The 19979-nt window shown below is 43.3% G+C and overlaps 1 protein-coding gene across 1 annotated transcript in view; it reads right to left on the bottom strand.

The window, feature by feature from the left end:
- Nucleotides 1-100: 100 nt before the first annotated feature.
- Nucleotides 101-19979, bottom strand: part of ALDH5A1 (aldehyde dehydrogenase 5 family member A1) — a 35959-nt gene continuing 16080 nt past the window's right edge. The window contains exons 6-10 of the mRNA XM_007973556.3: nt 16593-16736; nt 13904-14062; nt 8756-8925; nt 4758-4816; nt 101-3422 (exon numbers count right to left, since the gene is read on the bottom strand). Coding sequence (XP_007971747.3) covers nt 3217-3422; nt 4758-4816; nt 8756-8925; nt 13904-14062; nt 16593-16736 — 738 coding nt within the window. The 3' untranslated portion in view covers nt 101-3216. The remainder of the gene's footprint in view (nt 3423-4757; nt 4817-8755; nt 8926-13903; nt 14063-16592; nt 16737-19979) is intronic.

Here is a 19979-nt window from a genome sequence, read left to right as displayed (position 1 = left end):
AGGGAGAGGAAATTTTGTTAATTCCACATTTATTACACACAGCGCTGTCTGCAGACTAGACACTAAAACACACAATTGTCAAAAACTAGAAAAACGAGTTATGTCCACATTTAAAAAAAGCAAAACTTTATAAATTCCTTAGCACACTCATACCCAAGTTTTATCTCACAAAGTACAGCATGAAACAATGACAACATAAATATCATTCAGGTAAAATGCTATTTAAAATAGCTGCACATAGGTAATTAAAACACTAGGATCCAGTTTTTAGAGGAAAAAGTCACGTGGCACAATTTCAAGTTCCTAATTGAAGTTAACAATAAAACAGATTTGCTTGCATTTGCTTCTGATCTTTATTTCTGCTGTGTCTCTTTAGTAGAATAAAGAAATGGCACTTCACATAAAATCATATTTAAAAGCTACTAAAATGCATGAACAGATGCAGATCAGCTCTTTAATGAGAATCCCTGCATAGCTGGAGGAAGTTCAAGGAGAACCGTTTTTTCAAGGCCAATAGAATCTTGTTATATGCCTAATTTCATCTACATTATCATCGCTGGGAAGTTCCTGCTGAGAACTCATGGTAGCAATGCTGGAAAAGTACTTTCTTCACAGGAGGTGTTCAGTAAAATGCAATAATGCCTGATAAATGCAAGTAATGTCAATAGCTCCCTCTTGGTCTAGATCAGGAGCTGGCAAACTTTTTCTTTAAGGAGACAAGTAGTAAATACTTTAGGCTATAAAATAGCCTAAAATTTTGCAGGCTATACTGTCCCTGCCCTGACTCTTCAACTCTGCCAAGAAAGCAGTCCCAGACCATATCATAAATGAATGGGTGTAGCTATGCTCTAATAACATTTTATTTATGGACACTGAAATCTGAATTTCATAGATTTTCAGGTGCCATGAAATATTGTTCTTCTTTTGATTTTCTGCCCAATCGTTTGAAAACATATAAACCATTCTTAGCTCACAGGTTGTATAAAAACAGGTGCCAGGCCAGGTTTGGTTCGTGGGCCATAGTCTGCCAATCCCTGATCTAATGGTCCTTTTCTAGTCCATGTTGTAAAATGTATATATTTTTAAAATCCCATTACATATGGCTACTTTATTTAAAAACAAAAATGTTCAGTTAAAAACACTTCTCTTTCTTCCCACAACCAACGACCATTTTACTAAACAATAAGCTATTTCCTTTAATTAGAGAATCGATCAAGGATATACAATGAATCTCTGGCCTCAATTTATGAACCCATGAGCCAAATATGCAAGAAGACTCAAAACGTGCCACCCAGTCAAAGAATCTACTGGCTTACAATGTTAAAAATTTATTTGGAAGTATTCCTGCACACTTCTCAGCATTGGTAATCCAGAGTTATAAAAAATAATGTTGGAGCATTTGTATTCTTAATAGAAAAAGAATGGATATATCTAAATCATAAGTAATTAAAATGTTATATAAAACCACCTAAAAACTATACAAATAAGGAACAGACATTAGCTGTCAAAATGCTGAGTATGTGATTCTTGACAGGGCCAGGGCAGTGTCACTAGGAAGAATTTCAGCTCTTCCTTCTCCTTGAGACCTTGGGGATGTGGCTAGTACACCCCAGGCCAGATGCTAGGCAGTTTCCTGTGTGCACAGGTACTTGCCAGACCTTTAGTTACTCAACCATAGCTTCCCAGTGGCTCAATGAGGGATGTTAAATCCTAGGTGGGGTTCAGGAGGAATTGCATCTAGCATTACTTTCATTCACATTTTCCTTCCACAACCCAGAATAACCACAAGATGTAAGTGGAGTCTACACAGAGAGAGATGGGGAAAGGAAGGCGCTTCATCTCCACCTACTTGGCCGCCTAATTGGATTTGCATCTGTTTAAGATTACAGTCTTTCTTTCAAAGTGAGAGGCAATGCCCGTCATAGGGGCTTTTTTTTGTGTGTGTTATTTGAATGATGAGCTATAAAAACTCTTATTAGATAAAAGGTGCCTGAAATTCAAGGGCTCATGCCTCTTCTACAAAGTGGATTGGCAATTACAGAAATTCTTTCCCTTTTGGGCTGACTGTGGTGAAAGTGCTTTTGCTCTTTTGGAGGTAAGGAAGCAGCACCACACCAGGACAGAAAGAACAGGCTGCAGGTGACAGCCACTTACTCAGGCTCAGGTGGGTGGGCAAGTTGGCATTGGCCTCCTCCCATCTTGGCAAAGCCACTGACAGTAGGCAAGGAAGGGCTGGGCGGTGCTGCTCGTAACAGTGGCTCTTGTATGTCCTTAGAATTTTCATTTTTTTGTGAAGTGCTTTTACTTTCTCTCTGGCTCACAATATCGCAGGGAGCTAAGTAAGGCCTGTATGGAATCTCCACTGTATGCATGGGATGGGAGGTGCTCAACACACACCCAGGGCAACAAGGCAACAAGGCCACTTGGGGAAGGAGCCAGGCCACACCACCGCGTGCCTTCCATCCTACCAAGCTGCTTCTGCTATTCTTTGCTTTACACTTCAGCTCATTTACTCAAGGAAAAGAAACAAAGTGGTGAACAGGACAGAAATGAAAATAGAATTCTTTAAGCAGTAAATTTAGGACAATAAAGATGTCAATTAAAAAATGGTTCAGGAATAGGGAGAGGTGCTTCTTCATGCCTCACAGAAGCATGGACAATTCTGTGCTATTTATTGTCTTTGAAAGAGGGTTCACTCAAACCTCTGCTGCAACACCTCTAGATGCACATTCGGTGCCTTCAGGGCTGAGCTGGCAGATGCCGGGGAGGGGTGCTGTGCCCCTCACCTGCCTGCCAGTCACAGTCAAGGGTCTCCTTCAAGGTGCTCTGGGCCCATGTTCTGTAGCGACCTTGGGGATGGTTGTGTCACTGCCCGGGCAGTGATCAAGCCTTTGTGACAGCCCAAGGGGCTGGGCCTGCCTCATGCTGTGCCTGCTCTGAGGCAGTTGGGGCTGTGGTGCGGAGCCAGGGCCTCATTCTGTAAACCCAGTGCTGGTTCTCCGGGAGTCTGCAGTCACAGGCACGTGGCATATATTGGTCCCTAGTTAGGTTAAGGGCAGGGGTAGGATTTGCATCTGTTTAAGATTACGAGGACTGGATGAGTTTTGAAAAATTCACAATTCTGAAAACCTATTAGTTTATTTAAAATAATGGATGGCATGTACCTATATATGTAGGTAAGTCTCCTTTTAAATTTTTTTAAAGAACCAAAAAATTCTACAAGCTCCCATAACACACATACTTGAGTTCCAGATACTCATCAATGCCATACTTGGACCCCTCTCGCCCAAGGCCGGACTGCTTCACTCCACCGAAAGGGCACTCCACGGAGGAAATCAATCCTTCATTGACGCCAACCATGCCCACTTCCAGCTGCTCTGCCACTCTCCAGATCTGGGCTGGGTCTTGAGAGTAAAAATAACCTGTCATAGGGATAAAAGGCATTTAGACAAGTCATTAAAGACATCATGTCTAAAGATGAGGGCACCACTGATGACTTTTTGTCCAGTCACTTGGGCCTGGAGTCTTCCCTGCTCCCACATAAAGTCCCAGGTTGGTCTTGTCCACTTTTTCATCTCAAAACCTTTGAAAGTCACCTCTTGCTTCAAGTCTACTCTCACTATCTCCTATCGAGACCCTCTTCCTGTTTTCTACTATTCAACCCAGCCTGCACACCTGTTAGATTTCCACATGACACTTTTGCCCAAGCCTTTCGATTACTCCAATTATAAAATAAGGTTAAATTCCTTAGTGGGTATTCAACACCCTCTTCCCCCCAAGTAGTTTCAATCAACATTTCTGGCTTCATCTTCCATTACTCCAATCACCAACCATCCTCTCCAAACCTGTCAGGCAAATTCTCCTCACCCTTTCTCACTTTGTTTCTGAACTCCCTTGGTACCCTCTGCCCAGCATCTCTCTCCTCCAATTTCTGCACAACCAGAATTCTGTCCATCATTTATGACCTAGTTCAGGGTACGTCTTCCTCCACCATCACCCCATCGAGAAGGAAGAGACAAATGGTGAACACAGTGTTATAAATCCTCGTGCACACATCTTACTCCAGCTTTATGATAACTCTAAGGGACCCCACAGCATGCTTATCATTCCTCTTCATATAAATAGTTCTCTTACAGCTAGAGGGGAAGCTTCTATACAGTTACAGTGGTATCTTATATGTCTTTGTATCTTCTGCAGTACTTCATTTGCTGTGGATGCTACTACGTAATTTTCTCAGGGTTATAGAGTACATACGGTGGTCACCTGGACCATCTCCAAACTAAAGGAATGGTAGCCATCAGTGAGGCACCTGTACACACAACATCTTCACTCCTTTCATTGTCCCTGATGCTCCTTGCTGATGCCCTTCCTCTTCTGTTCAGGCTTACAGGAGCCAGGCAAAAGGGAGGAAAAAATCACTTGGAATTTCTGGGGATTAAGCCTCTGAGAATGTGGGACTTTGAGATGTGTGGAGTTCTCCACCTAGAAAAGCAGAATAATGTGCACCTTCTCTTCTGCCCGCAGCTCTCCCTGCCCCACAGCTGTAATTAGAGAGCTCCCAAATGTGTATCATGGGGACAAGGCGAAAGAACATGTCCTTGCACAAATCCAAATCCATTCCGCCACTTGGAGAGAAACAAAACACATACCTCATTGAAGTTTCTGTCTCATAACCCAGGGTGATGTTTAAAAGGTAAACCTGGCATGAGCTGGAGAAAAATGATTATGACTGGTATTGAACAAGGACAAACACCTACCTGCTAACCCAACGTCAGTGGCGTTAGCGATTGCTATAGCCTCCTCCTCTGTATCGAACCTGCCAAAGGTAAGATAGGTCATAAAATATGTAAGGGGGAGAGGAAAGGAAACCAGTTTTCTTTTCTTCTGATTTGTTTCCCAAATAATCACAAGGAGTAAATCAGAGTTTTGCAAAGAGATCCAAGAACAGATTGCAGAAGAAAGTAGCACCATTCGCCGAGATAACTCAGCGATCAAGGCTAGCATGCTTAAATCAATACTGGCTTCATCTTTCCTAAGAGAACAAGAAAAAAAGCAGACCAACATGTAGGGAACTGTGGCACATCCAGAATATCAAACAAAATCCCTTAAGAAAAAGGATTACTGTTCTTGGTACCCACTGAGAATATATAACACTAATAACAACTACTTTAGAAGCCAGCCTGATGTAGCAGAAAGAAAACGTTCAGAAGGGGTTGGGGCCATGTTCTAATGTGTTCTCCACTACTGCTTAACAATGGCATGATGCTTGGAGTCTCCTCCTCTCTGAAATGAAGGAATGCACCAAAGCCCAGGCCATCTCTTTAAAATTTTATTTCAGGAATAAGATGTCAGTGGTATTTTTCTGTTGTTCCAGAATTGTAACTGGGGCAAAAAGTTCTAAGCACTCCAATTTCTAAATTCAGAGATCTACCAGCGGTTGGAACCAGCTGCCTTTCTGCAGGGCTTTTATAAAGGGGGACTGGGCAGAGCCAGCTCAGAAAAGTCAACTTGTCTAAGGGTACACAGGTATGAAGTAGCAAAGTCTAGAGCTACACCATGGTCAACTCCAAAGCTGCATTCCCAACCAATGCCTCCCTTTGATCTCCTGTGAAAATGTCCAGTTCACATTTCATGTAAAAGGTTTTTACTAAAACAAAGAAGATGGATGTTCTTCAAGTGGTCCATTTCCCCAATAGTGGAATCAAAATAAACTTCATACGCAAGATGTAACAAGGCCAGTGAAGTACATAAGAAGAAAGATTTCTGGTCCTGGATAAGATGGCACAGACAGCACCAGCTGCCAGCTGTCTCTGTGAACCCAGTGCTGGACATACCAGAGGAGAGAGAAAGTGAATCATAGTCAAAACCAACAACAATAACAACAAAATCTCAATCGGCAACTAGCACCAAAAAATGTAAGACATTTCTGGAGACCAATAAATTGGTTGGATCCTGGGGGAGAATGATGGCCTCAAGTGAGAGTGAGCTCGAGACCACCCATGCAGGGGTGGGCGGGGCAAGGGCAGGGCTGTGCATCTCCCCCCACACCTGTGAGTTCCAGGTGATCCTGCCTACAAACCTGGGTCCCTGGATCAATGGGACATTGCTACAGGTAGAAAAGCAGCAGGGCTGGCTTGGGGCAGTGAGCCAGGGCTCGTGCCCAGCAGGTACACCGGCCGTGGGAAACAAGCGTAGGCAGCAGCAACACCAGCACCCTCTTCTCCCCAACCTATTCCAATAGAGGGAACTGCAAACTACCCCAGGGGAAAGGATACTCGGGGTGGGGAAGTGGCACCGAGACTGGATTTCAACACTAGAGGCGCCCTCCGAGAGGCTCAACCCTTTGCCCTCCAAATGTATGAGAAGGAGCACAAACCAAGGCCTGAGCTTTTTACCACAACCCATGGGAGATATTATAAGCCAATGCTGCCAACGGTGCAAGGGGTTAAAGATCACAGGGAAAATTACAAGACATCTGAGGAGCTCCAAGACTAAGAAGATAAAACAGCACAACCTACGGTGGAAGAGAATAAAAAATTTTTTTTAAAAAGGATAAATAGCCACAGCAAAGTAAGGGAGATTAATGAAGCAGGAAGAATCAGTTATGGGGAGGAACCCACTGGAGATATCAGGGATGGAAAAAACAATTGTTGAGATAAAGATCTTGGTGGGTGGGGTGGAAGTCAGAATGACTGTATCTGAAGAATACATTAATATGCTGGCAGATGAGGGGAGGGACTCATAGAAGGCACCAGGAATGAAGAGATGGAATGAAGAGATAAGATAAATAGGGCACAGAAGTAGAAGCATCAAAATAATAGACTTCTTGGAAAGCTAGAAAAGGATACATGAAAGGGAGAAGAATATCTGGAGAAATAATGACCCAAAATTTTCCAGGACTAAACAAACCTGTTAGATATTAATGAGCCAGGCACAGTGGTTCACGTCTGTAATCCCAGCCCTTTGGGATGCTGAGGCGGGTGGATCACCTGAGGTCAGGAGTTTGAGACCATCCTGGCCAACATGGCGAAACCCCGTCTCTACTAAAAACACAAAAATTAGCAGGGCCTGGTGGTGGGCACCTGTAATCCCAGCCACTCAGGAGGCTGAGGCAGGAGAATCGCTTGAACCCAGGAAGCAGAGGTTACACTGAGCTGGGATTGCACCACTGCACTCCAGCTTGGGTGAGAGAGCGAGACTCCATCTAAAAACAAACAAACAAACAAACAAAAAAACCAAAACAAAAAAACCATAGTAAAGATATTAAGACCTCAACTGAAAAACCTCACTGTGTGCCATACCAGATAGTAAAATTTAAGAACATCAGAGATCAAGAGAAATTCTAAACATTTCTAAAGAGAAAAAATAGATCCCTTTCAAAGAAGCAAGAATCAGATTTCTTGGCAACAACCCTGGATAAAAGTAGATAGAGGCCAGGCATGGTGACTCACACCTGTAATCCCAGCACTTTGGGAGGCTGAAGCAGTTGGATCATTTGAGGCCAGGAGTTCGACGCCAGCCTGGCCAACATGGTGAAACCCTTTCTCTACTAAAAATATAAAAATTAGCTGGGTGTGGTGGCACATGCCTGTAGTCCCAGCTACTCAGGAGGCTGAGGCAAGAGAATTGCTTGAACCCAGGAGGTGGAGGTTGCAGTGAGCCAAGATTGCGCCACTGCACTCCAGCCTAGATGACAGAGTTAGACTCCATCTCAAAAAAAAAAAAAGAAAAGAAAAAGAAAAAAAAAGTACATAAAGGATTAATATCTCCGAAGGGTTGAACCTAGAATTTTATCCAGGTAAATGACTATCTACTTGTGAATGGGAGATAAAAGACCATGAAAGGGCACAGAAAGTTCATTTCCTATGGACGCCAATAAAAGAATCCTTTGAGATGTAATATATTAAGAAGAAAAATGAGTTCAGGTCTGGGCGCAGTGGTTCATGCCTGTAATCCCACACTTTCAGAGGCTGAGGTGGGTGGATCATTTGAGGTCAGGATTCAACACCAGCCTGGCCAACATGGTGAAACGCCATCTCTACTAAACTACAAAAAATTAGCCAGGCGTGGTGGTGTGTGCCTGGAGTCCCAGCTACTCGGGAGGCTGAAGCATGAGAATCGCTGAGATCGTGCCACTGCACTCCAGCCTGGGTGACAGAGCAAGACTCCGTCTCAAAAAAAAAAAAAAAAGAAGAAGAAAAATGAGTTCAGCAGAAAGAAAAAGAAAATTAAAGAATTTGAGGCCAGAATTTGAGGCCAGGTGCAGTGGCTCACACCTGTAATCCCAGCACTTTGGGAGGCAGAGGCGGGAGGATCACCTGAGGTCAGGATTTTCGAGACCAGCCTGGCCAACATGGTGAAATCCCATCTCTACTTAAAATACAAAAAATTAGCCTGGTATGGTGGCTGGTGCCTATAGTCCTAGCTACGCTAGAGGCTGAGGCAGGAGAATTGCTTGAACCAAGGAGGCAGAGGTTGCAGTGAGCCAAGATCACACCATTGCACTGCAGCCTGGGCAACAGAGCGAAACTCTATCTCAAAAAAAAAAAAAAAAAAAAAAAGAATTTAATGAATTTTGTGGTCCAAATAAGTTATGAGTTTTTTAGAAAACCATAAATTGCACTCTGCTCTTCAATGGACTCAATACAACTGTCTGCCTCCTGGCCAGCCCTCAAAGCAGCCCAGGAATCTCTTTCAGGGTTTCCCATTCTCTTCTATTCTTCCTCCCATCTCCCCGCTGGCTGGAGAACCTTACTTGATAACTGGTGCCAGAGGACCAAAAGTCTCTTCATGAGTGCACAGCATGTCCTGGGTGACATTGCTCAGCAGGGTGGGCTCAAAGAAATTTTTTCCAAGATGGTGTCGTTTTCCGCCTGTCACAATGGTGGCACCTTTAGAAACGGCATCATTCACCTGTTTCTCCACCTGGTGATGAGGAAGAAAAAAAGTTTTCTACATGATACAATCTTTCAGAATGTTTAAACTGCAGAAAACTTTAACTACTTCTATCTTTTATCTTTTTTAAAAATGTAGGTTAACAATAAAGTATGCTGGTTTCCTTTTGTAGAAGGAACCACATTTGCACAGATTCAGAAGCAAGAGTGCCACCTTCATCCTTGCTCTTTGACATCTTCTAGCTGCTTGATATTCCTATTTGTTGAATGGTCTAATATATCTTCACTTCTTTCTAGGCCCACGGCTCAGCTGTTTGCCTGCATTTGCTTTCATTGCGTTCTGTGGTTATTTCCAGCTTCTTGGATCCCATGTTGTCCTCTTTCCTGAACTGAGTTTTTGTTGCTTTTTGATATACACATTCTCCTCAAGTAGTTTGTTTGTTTATTGATTGATTGATTGATTGATTGATTGATATGGAGTCTTGCTCCGTCACCCAGGCTGGAGTGCAGTTTCGTGATCTCAGCTCACTGCAACCTCCGCCTCCCAGGTTCAAGTGATTCTCCTGCCTCAGCCTCCCGAGTAGCTAGGATTATAGGCACCTGCCACCGCAGATAAATTAGGGAACTGGAAGGAAATTTTTGCCCGGCTAATTTTTGTATTTTTAGAAGAGACAGGGTTTCACCATCTTGGCCAGGCTGATCTCAAACTCCTGACCTCATGATCCACCCACCCTGGCCTCCCAAAGTGCTGGGATTACAGGAGTGAGCCACCAGGCCTGGCCAAGTAGTTGTTTTAAAACAGATGCCCTGGATGTAGTCTAGTTTCTGAATTTTCATACACCACGTTTCTGGTGTTTTGTACTCCACCTGATTGATAATTTGCTTGAGTACAGAATTCTGATACAAAATAACTTTACTTCAGAACTTTGAGTGCACTTCTCCGCTTCTAGTGTTGTTGAGGAAGTTTGAGCCAAAAATGGTTCTCACCCTTTTTCCTCTTGATAGCTTTTTCCTCTCCGAAATCTCCTAGGATTTCCTATGCCCTGATATTCTAAAATTTTAGCTATATATATATATATGTATTTTTCATTCATCCTACTTGGTAATCAGTGAAATCTTTCAATCTGTAGAATAATTATTTTCCCCTAACTCTGCGAAGTTTCCATCTATTATTGACTTGGTAATGTCACTTCCTCCAACTTCCCAATTATTTCATTCTAGAACTCCTACTACTGAACAGGTATTAGTAGGAGTTCAGATTAGTTCTGATTTTTTTTTTTTTGTGGCATTTCTATTATATTTTTTGCCTCTCTATTGTTTGCTTTAAACTCCGTAAGACATCCTAAATTCAATCGTCTACCTTCAGCTACTGAAGCTTGTGACAGGCATGTATGTAATTTCTACAGACTCTTGTTTTCATTGCTTCATTTCCTAGAACATATTTCTTATTAGCAGTTTACAGTCTGCACTATCTTCTCAAAACCCTTGCAGGACACTATGAGATCCTTAGAAAACTTCCTTCTAGTTCCCCAATTTATCTGCTGCCTTCAGGGACTGTTCTGTTTGTTTTTCCTGACCTTTCCTGTTATGTGCTGATGGTTTTCCCATCATGATCCTTGGTTGTTCATCTTCCCGAATGAAGGACCGAGTTGTTGAAACTAACCTGGTCAGCTCCTTCTCAGCTCCAGCAGTGTGTTTGGAGGACACACACACACAAGGACTGGGTTGATCAATTTGGGGATGTGTGGCATGAGTGGTGTTTGCTGTTTTAAGCTTGGGTTTATTCTAACGTGCAGGCTTCACATAAGGGCAGCTCCCTTCCCCAAAAGGCAAAGTCGGGAGAGCCCCACCCTGATGTACCTAGCCTTGTTCTTGAAGCTGTAGTCTGCCTAGATACCTACTATAGTTCTTCAGAAAAACTGTCCTGCCCAGAACAAATGCCTCTGCTGTCTTGTGTGTCTTGGTGGTGGTCGTGGTGGGGAGAGATGGTGGGAATGATCCAGAAAATTGTGCAAAAGTAGAATCAACCAGCTTCATCTCCTCCGCTCTTCCTATTCCTACTTTCTACAGCCACCAATTCTAGAAAGGCTCTGTCATTTAAAATGGCACCAATTTCCTCTGCAGGGTTCCCCTGGGTAGATCCATCTATTATGACTTCTGTTAACACAATCCCTTTTGAGTTCCAGAAATTCATTACAATCTTTGGTTCACTGGCATTGTTTTCCCTTCCATTTTTCACCTGAATTTTCTGTTTTGCTTTTGTTTCTGAGACAGTCTCACTTTGTTACTCAGGCTGGGTGCACTGGCGCGATCTCAGCTCACTGTAACCTCCGCCTCCTGGGTTCAAGAGATTCTCCTGCCTCAGCCTCCTGAGTAGCTGGGATGACAGGTGCTTGCCACTACGCCTGGCTAATTTTTTTTTTTTTTTTTTTTAAGAGATGGTCAGGCTGGTCTCGAACTCCTGACCTCAAGTGACCCACCACCTCAGCTTCCCAAATGCTGGGATTATAGGCGTGAGCCACCACACCTGGCCCTCAGCTGAATTTTCTATAGGGTTTCAGGAAGGTAAACATAGGTGTGAATGCATTCTGTCTTCGAAAATCCATGCCCCCGCTGCAATGCTCTCATAGTGCATCACCTGCAACTAATCCCCATTGGCTAGGATGACTTACTTTCTATGAATTTTATATTTAAAAAATAATTCTGCTTAACAGGGGTCTAGCCCCTTGATCCCCAAATATAATCTGCTCTGCCCTTTTCTTGTCATATTAATGTGAGGTGCAGTGTTTTTTTCCTGGAACCCACTCTATGACAGTATGTACACTAAAGCCAACACGGAATTGTTTTTAAACAAGGTGGTTTCCACCAAATTTCTCTCCAGCAAAAAAGAAATTTTGCGGTTTGTTTGTTTGTTTGAAGTCCTGGCATACAGCACCATCTGGAGGACAATGTGTGTCTTCCCTTTGGGGAAAAAATAAGACAGAGTGGTTTCCCAACCTGGCTGCAAACTAGCATCATCCTGGGGCACTTAAAAAATGCCAATGTCTAGGCCTACTACACATAAATGAACACTCCGTCTTCTTGGATGGGTCCCGGGCAACTGTAGCTGATAAAGGCACGGTGTGAATTAAGGACCACCACTCTAGGACTTGAACCACAGCTGGCCTAGACCCAAACTGCCTTCACTTGACAAGTGAATACCCCTGGTTTGTCCCCAAGGTCCAAAGTCACCTCTAAAATGCAGGTGGTTCCAATGTAAATTTTAATGTATTTTCTTTATCTAGAGTAATCCCAAGACAGTAACTAGAAATTTATCAGAGCTCTGTCAAACCTTGATGCTTCCCTGGGTTTCCCAAGGCAATGGAGGTGGGTTCAGCTGAGTTGACTGCCCACGGGGTGGGGGCAGCCATGGAGTCAGGGCTTGGCTCTCAGGCTCTGAGGAGGCTGAGGAACAGTGGTCGGCTGTGCTTCCCATGATGAGTACAGACTTGGCTCTCACTTGCTTCTGGTTCTTCAGTTGCACCCAGGGGCTGGCTGTGCCTCCACTGCGTGTCTCCCTCTGGCCACCTCTCCTCCCTTCTTTCCCACACACAGTCTTCAGCTTCTACTGTCTTCCTGTTTTGAAATATTCCATTAAAACCATTTCTGAGCAGGTGTGATGGCTCACGCCTGTAATCCCACCACTTTGGGAGGCCAAGGCAGGTGAATCACCTGAGGTCAGGAGTTTGAGAGCAGCCTGGCCAATATGGTGAAACCCCGGCTCTACTAAAAATACAAAACTTAGCCAGATGTGGTGGCGGGTGCCTGTAATCCCAGTTATGCGTGAGGCTGGGGCAGGAGAATCGATTGAACCCAGTGGGGCAGAGGTGCGGTGAGTCAAGACTGCACCACTGTACTCTAGCCTGGGCAACAGAGCGAGACTGCGTCTCAAAAAAATAAATAAATAAATAAATAAATACTGGATGTTTGATATTACAAGAAACTTCCTTGTGACTCCAAAATGAATTTTTTTAAACAGCAGAATAAGGAGAGAAGTTTCATAGAGCTAGTAGTATGGATTATAACATTTTTTTAAACAAACAAATCTTTCCTAAAAGCAGTTTCCCTTCACTGTCTCTAAATCCTGAACATGGCATCTGTGATTCTGCACCCCTGGCTAGGATACTTTCATCAAGGACTATTCTCGACAGGGATTTTGTCATAAAGAGAAGAAAGAACAGGACAACGTCAGGATTACAGCTGAAACGCAAACCATCTGCAAACAAAGCTAGTCTTCCATTCCATAGGTGTTCCAACAGAGGAGTGAACTTTGTCTCGAGATCTTAATTGCTGAGGCAGTGAGGGGCAGAATTATCATCACTATAACAAAATTTAGGGAGGGCAGTAAAGACCTACAGTGACAGAACGCATGGGGACTTGGTGCAATGGCAGGGCTAGAGCAGCTCATGAGCAGACGACGCCCCCCGATTCATGTAACTGGTAGGCAGAATTCACTTTTCTCAGGTTTCTCATTGTTTACAAAATAGGCTTGCCGGGCACTTTACCAAAATGACTTTTTTGTTTTCATTTTTTTTTTTTTTTGCCTTTTAACATAATTTTTTTTTAGCCATTATTAATTTTTTTATTTTAACCTTTGTGGTTTTTGTGTGAAAACATAGTTGAAAATTCCATTCTATTCCATGTATAGATGTAGATCTCTCATACTCTATACTCCAATCAGGGTAGTTAGCACATCTGTCGCCTCAAACATCAATCATTTCTTTGTACTGGGAACATTCAAGATCCACTCTTCGAATAATAGCTATTTGAAAATATACAAGACATTGTTGCTAATTACAGTCACCCTACAGTGCTATAGAACACCAGAGCTTATTCCTTCTGTCTAGCTCTAATATTCTGTCAACCAATCCCTTTCTATCTCCACCTCCCAGCCGAAGTGTTTTTTGCTGATTAAGCTTTTGATATTGAAACCATGAGATTTACTTTCACAAGTAATATAATATACTTACCTTTTCTACTGCTTTTTCATTAATCAATGGGCCCTGAGTAGTTCCTTCCTCAAATCCATTACCTACGTGCAGGTTCTTCTTCATGGCCTCAGCAAATGCCTTCACAAAGGCATCGTGGATGCCCCTTTGCACCAAGAATCGGTTTGAGCAAACACAAGTCTGGACAGGAGACAAAAACAAACCCACACAGTCTGTCAGAAGCTGCAGACTTGACCAGCGAATGTGTGGCTGCTACCGCCTCTCTGTGAAAACACTTCCCTCGGTGGCTGTCATGTGTTCAACCTGCCATTTTCCTCCTCATGTGCGCTTGGCCCCAAAGATAAAAGCACTGAGTCAGCGCATGTTCCCCTCCAATTCCCTCCACAGCTGCTATGCTACACAGCTGCTATGCATCAGTGATTAGTTGGCAATAAGTACCTGTATACAAAAAAAAAAAAAAAAGCCACTCAATCCATGTTTTTTTCAAATGGCTTCTGTTTATTTTGTTTCCCCGGGGGGTGGGAAAAGAATCTGCAGTTCTCCTGGGAGACTGTGATGCTGCAGCCTCAGCAGAGGCGAAGAGGAATGTGGACCAACACCAACTTATAGTCTTTTCTTTTTCCGAGACAGGGTCTTGCTCTGTTGCCCAGGCTGGAGTGCAGTAGTGGTGAGTTCACTGCAGCCTTGACCTCCAGGGCTCAAGTGATTCTTCTACCTCAGCCTCCCAAGTAGGTGGGACTATAAGCACTCGCGACCATGCCCAGCTAATTTTTTTTTTTTTTTTTTTTTTTTTTTTAGACGGAGTCTTGCTCTGTCACCCAGGCTGGAGTGCAGTGGCCGAATCTTGGCTCACTGCAAGCTCCGCCTCCCAGGTTTACGCCCTTCTCCTGCCTCAGCTTCCCCAGTAGCTGGGACTACAGGCGCCTGCCACTTCGCCTGGCTAGTTTTTTTGTATTTTTTAAGTAGAGACGGGGTTTCACTGTGTTAGCCAGGATGGTCTCAATCTCTTGACCTTGTGATTCGCCCGTCTCAGCCTCCCAAAGTGCTGGGATTACAGGCTTGAGCCACTGCGCCCGGCCCCAGCTAATTTTTAAATTTTTTTTTTTGGCTGGGAGCAGTGGCTCATGCCTGTAACCCCAGCACTTTGGGAGGCCGAGGCGGGTGGATCACCTAAGGTCAGGAGTTCGAGACTAGCCTGGCCAACATAGTGAAACCCATCTCTACTAAAAATACAAAAATTAGCTGTAGTCCCAGCTACTCAGGAAGCTGAGGCAGGAGAATCTCTTGAACCCGGGAGGTGGAGATTGCAGTGAGCTGACATCACACCATTGCACTCTAGCCTGGGCAACAGAGTGAGACTCTGTTGCAAAAAATAAATAAATAAATAAATAAATAAATAAATAAATAAATAAATAAATGAATAAATAAAAAATGTAGAGACAGTCTCACTCTGTTGCCTGGGCTAGTCTCTAACTCCTGGGCTCAAGTGATCCTCCTGCCTTGGCCTCCCAAAATGTTGGGATTACAGTTGTGAGCCACCATAGCTGTCCCCAAGTTGTAGCCTTATAGTGTTACTGATGGTAACATATATTGACATTTTGTGTTTATGAAGGAAAATATACCTATTTCTGACAAAACCAAGCTTATTTAGGTTATGTGGAAGGGAAAAACTTAATTACCAAAGGCTAAAGCAAGGATGAAAATTATTTGATAGAGAATATCACACATTTCATAGTTTTTTTAACAATATAACCTTTTGGGGATATTTACTCTGTTTCTAGAATGCATTTAAAATTACATACTGATGGTACTTTTAAGATGAAATGCTTAAGAATATTTAAGAAGGCAGGATCCTGGCAGCAGCTTGGATAGAACTGGAAGACAGGATCCCTGGCTCAGAGTCCCAGCTCCTTAGCAGATCTGACACTGTGGCCCGAATATGTCTGATCTCAAGTCACTTTTTCTTTCTAGAGTTTCATTTCCTCATCTGTAAAATGCAACATTTGTAGAGCTGATAACTGTGAAGGTCCCTGACAGATCAAATATTCCAGGATTTCCTAGGAAGACATGAGCTCAGGCCTCTGGTCTCCCAGGACAGCCCGGTTACTCCTCCAAAACACTGCTGGCGTGGGCCTGTGCCCTGTAGAGAGCACCTCTGATGCTCCCTCCATCTCGGGACAGCGAGGCCCCACTGGGTCATAGCAGGCAGCAGGGTTTTGAGTTTTTCCAGCCACCACCTTCCTCAACATTTTCTTACTTTCTTTCCCTTGGCCTCAGAGACCCCAATTATTCAAGGCTGTTCTGTGTCTGAGGAGATGATTATATCCGTTCAGTAGAAAAGAGATCAATGAAAGAAAACTATAAAAATAACCAGATTAAAAGGGTAGGGGAAAGGAGAAAACAGAGAACAATTGACTAAAGGACATCTGCTGTTCAGAAAATTCTTTGAAGCCAGGGACTGCACCTTATTTTGCAGGGGCCCCTCTGAGCCTAGTATAGTACCTGGTAAAAAAAAAAAAAAAAAAAAAAGTAAGGCATATACTAAATATTTGCTGAAAGAGTCAATGAATGAAGAATGAATAGTGGAAGGAACCCAAAAGTAGTTTCCTTCTGGGATTTAAGGCAGTAGAGGAGGTGGGATCTTTGTAACACACACACACACACTCACATGCACACACACACACAACCTGAAACACTCTTCAGGACTCACCTGTCCAGCGTTCCTAAATTTAGATGCCAGGGCCCCTGCTACAGCCTGGTCCACGTTGGCACTGTCAAATACTATAAATGGAGCAAGGCCTCCCAGCTCCATGGAGACCCTTTTCACAGAGTTTGCTGCATGGTGCAACAGGATCTGTGAGCAGAGGAGAGAATGCTGTGAGCACAGAAATCCACTACCAGGATTGTTAAGCCTTTGTTTAAAAAAATTACCAAACGCTGAAAAAAGCAAGGTGCACAGTGGTATACATGGGATAACTCTTTGCATAAGAAAAGGGAGAAATAAGAATATGTATTTACATTTGCTTGTATTTGATAAAGAAACATTGGGAAGAGGCTGGGTGTGGTAGTGTGCACCTGTAATCTCAGCACTTTAAGAGGCTGAAGTGGGAGGATTACTTGAGGCCAGGGGTTCTAGACCAGCCTGGGCAACATAGTGAGACTCCATTTCAAAAATTAAATAAATAAATTAGTAAAATAAATGCTGAGATGACAAGACACAAAAAGTCATTACTTATAGAAAGAAGGAGGGAGTCAGGGTTGGGGTGAGGGTGACACTTGTCATGGTAAACATTAATACTGTCTTAATTTTCGAACCATATAAGTAAGTGTATTATCTATCCAAAACAATTATATGATGGGCTTAAAAATCATAGAGATAAGGTAATAAAATCACCTAGAATCCCACAATCCATAGCTTACACTGATAACATTTTAAAGTACATCCATTTAGAATTTAGCCATGCAGGTTCATGTACATGTACATCTAAAAAAAAAAAAACAGGATGGTATAATTATATAATTATACAGTTTTGTAACCTGCTTTATCTTCCTAATGAATCACATATTTGGGACGTCTATCTTAAAATTTTCATAACATTTTATACCTTGCTCCTTTAATGTAACACTATAATGTGAAGATCCTCGTATGTCAGCACATACGTTTCTGGAACTTTGTCTATTTATTATTATTATTATTATTATTATTATCATCGAGATGGAGTCTCACTCTGTTGCCCAGGCTGTAGTGCAGTTGTGCAATCTCCAGTTACTGCAACCTCCATCTTCTGGGTTCAAACGATTCTTCTGCCTCAGCTTCTTGAGTGCTGGGATTACAGACATGTGCCACCACACTTGGCTAATTTTTGTATTTTTAGTAGAGATGGGGTTTTGCCATGTTGGCCAGGCTGGTCTTAAACTCCTGACCTCAAGTGATCTGTCTGCCTCAGCCTCCCAAAGTGCTGGGATTATAGGTGTGAGCCACTGTGCCCGGCCTAGAACATTCCTTTAGATGCGTACATCGTATTCTACTGCATGGCTATTCTGTAATTTATTTATTCAGCCCCATCTGTTGGACATTTAGGTTGTTTCCATCCTTGCTGTTAAAAAAATGCTGTGGATCGCGCCACTGCACTCCAGCCTGGGCGACAGAGCAAGACTCTGTCTCAAAAAACAAAACAAAACAAAACAAAACAAAACGCTGTGATTATTCTGTCAGGATGAACATGTAGAATTGCTAGCTCAATGTATAATCGTAAGGCTTTTGGTACATACAGCTATTCTAGTTTAAATATCCAGTAAGAGATTTCATAGCCTAAGAAGCTGCTCAGGGATGTTTAAATGATTGATTAAGGATAGTAGGTCTTTGTCTAGTCATGGCTGCAGGGAAGATGGGACCACACTTGAGATGGTTCGAGTGAAACAGACCGTGTTCACAAGCCCAAGGTGGCTCTCGCGTTGCCCCCCAAGTGTTGTACATTCTGAGGTCATGAGTTTTGTGACAGGGTTCTTGGTAAAAACACAGAATGGCTGGAAAGCTGGGCCTGTGTGGGTTCTGTGTATGTGTCCATATGTTAATATTCCAGCTATCAAATGGTAGTAACAATCTTCTCTGAAACATTACTGTTCAACAAAGTAGTTCAAGTTTTAAGACTACACATATTTCTTTACTGGATGCAACATAACCATTTAAAAAATTTTTAAATGTTTTTATTGTAAAATTTTTAAGAAATGTCATTGACTGTTCCTGGATTTGCTTCAGTGCAAAATGATTCTCACTGTTGCGTCACTCCATTTTGCCTCCACCTGGCCTTGAGCGTAGGTCCTGTCTCTGGTGTCTGTCCCTCCACCTGCGCTGGCTCTGTGTCCTCTGACAGTGTCCTCTCCCCACTCAGTCTCTGCTTTTCCAGGAAGGCGGCTTGCCCTGGCCACTGGGTATGGTATAAACTCCTGTGATGTCTTAATGAATCTTTTCAGCTCCAGTTCCCATGGGCTGACCTCAGGGCCTCAGCTTCCAAAGACAACATGTGATTGGCCCGGCCTACCTTTCTTTCTTTATCTTTTTTTATTTGAGTTTAGGAACGGAAGTTTAATAGGCATAAGAGAGAGAAACAGACAGAAAGGAAAACAGCTCTCTGTCTTCTCTAGTGAAGGAGAGGGGACTTCCGAGAAGAAAAGGCCCTGACCCAGCCCACCCTTCTATGCCAGGCTACTTGTCCTAGATCACTGGCCAGCCCACAATTTACGTTTCGCTCAAGTTAATGACCACTCATGGTTCAGTTCTCTGAACAGAGGAAGAGACGAGGTATCATGCGCTTTAAAACCTGGCTGCTGTCCTCTCAGTGGGGTCCTGGGAGGGGTGGCCCCCCTAGAAAGAAGCAAGGGCAGGGCAGGCATCCCTCGAACAGGCTCGCTGTGTATGCCTCAGTTACAAGAAAAGGTTCTCCACCCCAGGACCAGCAGCTGAGCCACTAATCTCTGAAGACCAGCTCAGCAGAGGTGCTTGCTATATGCATTAATTATCCTTTTAGCTGTATTTGTCACATTTCCCATTCAGTCACTTGAGGTCCATCACTGTCCTAGGTAAAGAGGAGCAAAGCTGGACTTGGCAGGGTCATGGCTGATATTTTCCTGGAGCCCTGTTAGATGAGGATAGTTTGCTGAGAAAACTGAGTTGCTGCCCTTCGCCCAGCATCCTGGGAATTTCTCTGGCTTGAACGACGAAGGATTTACAACCCTTTCTCCCAGGCTTCCCTCTTTTTTCTAACTACTTCGTAGTAACATTTGAATCCTTCTGCAGGTAAGTTTGCATTGTAAGACCCACTGATCAGGGCATAGCAGTGTATGGATCTAAAAATTCCCATTCCTATTATGAATGAACGGTAGGATTCCAAAGCACTACTCCCGGAGTATGAATTTACAGCATGACAAAAGTGATTATGATGCTTTTAATGATTGGGAGGCATTAAAATTACATTATTCCAGCCGGGCACATTGGCTCACACCTATAATCCCAGTACTTCGGGAGGCCCCTAAGGAGGGAGGATCACTTGAGGCCAGGAGTTCCAGATCAGCCTGGCCAACATGGCAAAACCCCATC

The sequence above is a fragment of the Chlorocebus sabaeus genome, chromosome 17, assembly GCF_047675955.1.
Source record: "Chlorocebus sabaeus isolate Y175 chromosome 17, mChlSab1.0.hap1, whole genome shotgun sequence".
Lineage (NCBI taxonomy): Eukaryota > Metazoa > Chordata > Mammalia > Primates > Cercopithecidae > Chlorocebus > Chlorocebus sabaeus.
Note: the sequence above shows the minus strand (reverse complement) of the source record. Positions and strands in the feature narration are given on the sequence as shown.